This window comes from Eucalyptus grandis, chromosome 10, assembly GCF_016545825.1.
Source record: "Eucalyptus grandis isolate ANBG69807.140 chromosome 10, ASM1654582v1, whole genome shotgun sequence".
NCBI classification, from domain to species: Eukaryota; Viridiplantae; Streptophyta; class Magnoliopsida; order Myrtales; family Myrtaceae; genus Eucalyptus; species Eucalyptus grandis.
Genome location: NC_052621.1, coordinates 31,837,974 through 31,843,162, shown reverse-complemented (window position 1 = coordinate 31,843,162; position 5,189 = coordinate 31,837,974). Strand labels below are relative to the sequence as shown.

The 5,189-nt window shown below is 40.0% G+C and overlaps 1 protein-coding gene across 1 annotated transcript; it reads right to left on the bottom strand.

Moving 5' to 3' along the window:
* Positions 1 to 5,189, bottom strand: LOC104422833 (serine acetyltransferase 2). The gene is made up of 10 exons (XM_010035272.3): positions 4,705 to 5,189; positions 3,757 to 3,954; positions 3,617 to 3,676; positions 2,729 to 2,824; positions 2,623 to 2,647; positions 2,196 to 2,290; positions 1,397 to 1,563; positions 1,213 to 1,286; positions 647 to 706; positions 1 to 512 (listed from the first exon to the last, which is right to left on the bottom strand). The coding sequence occupies exons 1-10, from the start codon at positions 4,933 to 4,935 to the stop codon at positions 475 to 477; spliced, it is 1,044 nt and encodes a 347-aa protein (XP_010033574.2). The 5' UTR covers positions 4,936 to 5,189; the 3' UTR covers positions 1 to 474.

The window sequence follows — 5,189 nt, the reverse complement described above, 5'->3', positions numbered from 1 at the left end:
TACTCCTGAAATGCCGGATACTCTCCTGCACAACCAAAGACCTGTCCTAACCATACATACATAGAATAGCAATCTGTTCCAACTCCAAGTGTAGCACAACAGGTGACCTTTGGAAAAGGTTCTTTACCTTTCCCTTTGTCCTTGCCCCTTTTGTTTTGGGCCAATATTTCTCACTTCTGACACCCCATCTCTATCAAATCCCGCTCATGAACATCTTAATTCCCCTATAGGCTTCTCTTCGGGTTCTGCTAGCCAGGCCTTTTTTGTGATTTTGTAAGGAGCCCATCATGCAAAGATTTGACATGTTAACTACCCAATCAAGAAGAGGATTACAGACGGACTAGAGGTTCATCGAGTGTAGATAAACCTCTCCATGTCATGTTAAATTTACACACGATACTGTTCGCTCCAATCTATAGAGCATGAATGCCCAACGGGTGTCTTCACCAGAAAGATCGATGCTTGTGAGCTTTATCACGTGCTTTCGATGTTTCCTCCTGGATCTTGAACTCCTGAAAATAATCAGACCACTTTGAAATATGTAGGGAAAAACCCGGTCCCTTGGGTTTTTTGTGCTATCAACATGGATATTATAAGAAAGCTCTACATTTTCCAGGGGAAGAAACCAAAATGCCATTATGATCACCTGTGGACCTTCCACCCTTGAATTTCACAGCAACATGCTCGAAAAAGTCTCTGGATGCATCTGCAATTCGAGTAACTAAATGAGATACATGCTGGGTGCAAAAAGAGTATTATTACAATCATCGACAACAGAATTCTAGATGACCAGAATTTGGATGCTGTGAGCGTAAAGAAAATGACAAATCAAAAGCGCTAAAATATTTAGCGCAGTGGCAGAAGAGATAAAATTGCTCTGCCCTGCATAGAGCTGTGATGTTGTAGTAGAAGCAAAAGGATCAGCATCGAAAAAATATGCCGACACGATTGCAATTATGACCATATATTCCTTACATAATCATGCATAATGGTCACATTCACACTCTCAATTATGTAGTGGAAAATTATACTTATTCATCCATTAAATTCTGAAACTAACATAGAATTAAATCTAGGTCTAGATGTAGATAATACCATATTAACTCCAAATCCATTTCCACAACAAAAACATTAAGAGTGAGTGCCAGGGAATAGGTGAGAGAAACATAGGAAGGGAAAAAAACATATGGTTTATTTATGTGCACGACATACCGTGTTTCATTGTCAATGATGGATTTTTCTCAATTACATAACCAATCACCTTCGCCGGTATTCCTGCTACCATGCTTTGGTGAAAAAAGTAAGAAAAAACCATTAGCAAACTTCACGAGTCAATCAAATTAATAGAAAGACAAATTTATCAAAGCTGCGGTTGGGTAGTCCATTAAGAGCTTACCCATGTGAAGGAATATCGTTCAATACCAGGGAACCAGCTGCAATCATTGCACCCTCCCCAATTTTAATATTTCCAAGTATGGTTACACTTGCTCCAATAAGTGCACCTTCACCCACCTTTGGATGACGATCACCGGTCTCTTTCCCAGTTCCTCCTAGAGTCACGCCCTATCATCCATTTTGAATAAACATAAAGTCATCCCTTTCACGAAAAAGAAAAGGAATAAACAGAAGACTTCTTCCTGAAGCACGTGTTCCTCTTCAGATGTGTAAAAGCATTACAAGCAAAGAATCATAGTGTATGAAATGAATTACACTGGTAAAAAAATGACAAGTTACAAATATAACTTTTCCTTCTTAAAGTGTGATTTCTAGAAATTTGAAGTTTGTCAATATGTGCAGATTACAACTAACAATGAAGCAGTTGCGAGTTTTAAAAGGCTAAGTTTTCAAAAGATCAAAACCTAATATAATAAAGAGCCTGTATATTTGTACAAAGAATCCTTCTGATCATTGTCTCCTAATTTTTGGCAAACGAAAATGGTGTCTAATAAGTCCACAGTACTTCTCCACCATTTATATGCCTAAGAGCAAACTGATGCATCACAATGCATAATAAAAGTGAGACTACGGTAATTCAGATCTACAGTACCGAGCCATGCTTAAATGTGATTTATGATTTGTAGAGGTCCCAGGAAGAATTATATGCATCAGCAAGCAAAAAGATTTCTAAATGGCCACCAAAAATAGAAACTAATGGTTTAGAAAAGAAACGGAGGTGAAAAGAGATTTTGGTTTACCTGCATCAAGGAAACTCTGTCTCCAATAACAGCAGTCTCACCAATTACCAAGCCTGTCCCATGATCCAGTAGTATTCCCTCTCCAATTCTAGCAGCTGCAGAAAATAACCCAATTAGAATAGATCATGAGATAGCATTGCAAGTGCAATAAAACTCTCCCCAAAGATTAACTTTGATCCAAATCTATTAAAATCATCTTCATTGTTTGCAAAAGTCGAAGTTTAAATGACAAAACATGATTGAGTAACCCAGAAAGTCTAGATTTGTTCAGTGATGTTTTCTGAAAGTTAGCACCAAATGCCGCTCTCCACCATTGCTGGTCTCAAATGCATATGCACAAACTAGGATAATGCAATTATGCATCTTCAGTAAAATATAGAAGTATTACTCAAGAATACATGAACCTTAAGAAAAGAAGTAAACATACCAGGATGTATGTCAATTCCGAAAACCTAGAGAAAACAGGCAGGAAAATTCTTAAGAAAGCAAATTCCGGACTATAACAGATATTGAGAATGATCGGACAAGCCTACCTCACTAACACGGCTTTGCAATGCCAGGGCGAGTACTTTCCTTCCTTTTCTCCACAATGCATGTGCTACTCGATATGATTGCAAGGAATGGTAACCCTACAAAACAAAGTAAAGGAAGGTCTTGTTGGTATTACTTTTGCATTCTGAATGCTAATCAAGAACTTCTCCAAGTACTGCATGACCATAGCCTGTGACCAGTAAACTATCAGTAACTGTGTTCAAAGATATGCAGAAGTACAGTGCTAATATATCTGCAATCAAAGTCATGACATCTGAAATTTTCAAAATCAAGGAGAACATTGAACTCAAGATTCGTCAAACTGGTTGAATGGAATGTTTCTCATCATGAGGACCATGTGTACTAACAACATACCTGACTTTTGCTATCAAGATGACCATGAATTGTTGTAATTACTTCTTCAAAACTTAGCAAAAATAAAGTAAGAAGACAGCCTGAATAAGTAATAAAATCTAATTTTTAGCAGGGAAATCCACTTAATTTGAAAATAAAGTAATTAATTATCACAACATTAAAAAGACATATATTCTCTTCAATCTAACTTATTCACATCTTAAATCCAACCAAATATTCTGTAGCTGGTGTGGGATCCCATGATGGCAGTCAAAGGGGTCGCTCAACTGGTCGCCTCTCCCCCTCATTTAAAGAAACTTGTTAATAATTTTCATCTTACTTTCTTTCTAAAACATTTATCAATAATTTAATAGTGATAAAGAAATTGCAAATTGAAAATAACGATTCCCACAAAAGTAACTTCTGTGAAACTTACAGTTAAAGAAATCATTTAGTTCAAAATCAAAGTAAAATGAAAAATCAAAGAATTATTATGTAATATATGTTTTCTAAGTAGTACCAAAATGCAACATTACCTTAAGGTACAATAGGGCTGAGCTATATGATATACAAGCTGGATCTCTGTCTTTGAATGCCTACGAAAGATAAAGCTCAAAGGTCAAACCAACTGCAACAAAGGAGCAAACCACGGCTACTTAAACAAAAAGTACGTTACCCGCACATCCAAGCGGATTGCACATTGAATGGCTTTATCATTCGCTATAACATCATAAAATATGTCGACAAGTTGTGTTGCCAACAGTGTGGCATTTTGGAGCCGATTGGCCAAAACAAACCCCAATGCCTGCTCCAAATTTTCATGTGATAGAATACTGGCATATAAAAAGCTGCTCAAAATAGGCTCCTTCTCTGCCTGTCATGAATTATAAAGCAACTGATTTTAGCAAACTTATTAGGAATACTGCACTTGAATGACCAGAATGCGGACATCACTTCACAAACAAATAGAGCATTCAATCCAAACGTTCCTAGAAGCAACAACATGTTGAGAAGGCTGCTTGAAGATGGCATATTCCTCCTTAGCCAGCTCAATTGACACTCTTCTCAGGACTCCCTGAAGTTCCTTCAAAAGTTCTTTACCATCTTTTCATTAGTGAAATCACCCACATACCTAATACCTCAATGCTCATTTCATCACAGAAGAAGCTTGCGCTGCCCGTATGAAATTCACAAACTAGGTGGTGTGGGTACGCATTCTTCTACAAAAGATTTGACCTTGAGCTCGTTTAAGCTTGAATTATTCGATTAAACACTAAACGGTGCAATTCTCCAGAAACTTTTAAATGTAAAAACAAACCCAAACTTGATGTTGAAGATACCATATACGGTGAGTTCATATATTGGTGAGGCTTTCACTCAGCTTTAACGAAAAATTACCGGGCCAAGCCAATCCAAAACCGACTTCCAACAAATCTCATCAAAAGCGCTAAAACAACCCACATGACACACCCGCCACCTTTCTTCAAACAAAACATAAGGACGAAACAAGAAGAAACAGAACAGATTGATCAGAACGAGCAGAGTTTCTCCGGACACAAAGACAGACACAAACCGGAGACAAAAGAAAAAAGGAAAAGTTTCACAATTCCAGAAATTGGGTCACCTCCAGCTTGGCCTCTTCCCTCACGGCGTCCCAAATCGGGTCGCCGGAGCCCGAGACGGAGACGGCGGGTTCGGACTCGGGCGGCCTCCAGACCCCCCGCGCGTAGACGGGGAAGACCCTCTCGGGCGGGCACTCCAGGTACCCCTCCAAGCTCTCGCCTTTGATCGACAGCCGCCTCGGGACCATCTCCGAGAGCAGAGACGCGCCGCCCTCGTCGCTCAAGCAAGTCATGGCGAACGATGAAAAAGGAAACGAACGGAAGAGAGAGGGGGGAGGACAAAATGCTCGAAGCTCTACGGGCGGGGACGAAGGGAGGTCCCCATGGACGGCGGCGGAGCAGCGGCGGAGCGGCGGCGGGCGGCGCTGGGTTCCGGCGAAGTCCTGCCCCACGGTTGTTGCTGCACCACCACTACCAGGCACCGCCCTTCGCTTCCTTCCCTCGGTTTTGTTTCTATGTTGTGCCGTGAATGGCTCACATGTGGCTG

What these genes read in the sequence shown, in the direction of transcription:
- LOC104422833 (XM_010035272.3), bottom strand. Translation starts at nt 4,935, where the DNA reads ATGACTTGCTTGAGCGACGAGGGCGGCGCGTCTCTGCTCTCGGAGATG. An exon ending in CAATCCGCTTGGATGTGCGG is followed by an intron (nt 3,677 to 3,756) that starts GTAACGTACTTT and finishes TATCTTTCGTAG; the next exon opens with GCATTCAAAGACAGAGATCC. An exon ending in ACAGAGTTTCCTTGATGCAG is followed by an intron (nt 1,564 to 2,195) that starts GTAAACCAAAAT and finishes AATGGATGATAG; the next exon opens with GGCGTGACTCTAGGAGGAAC.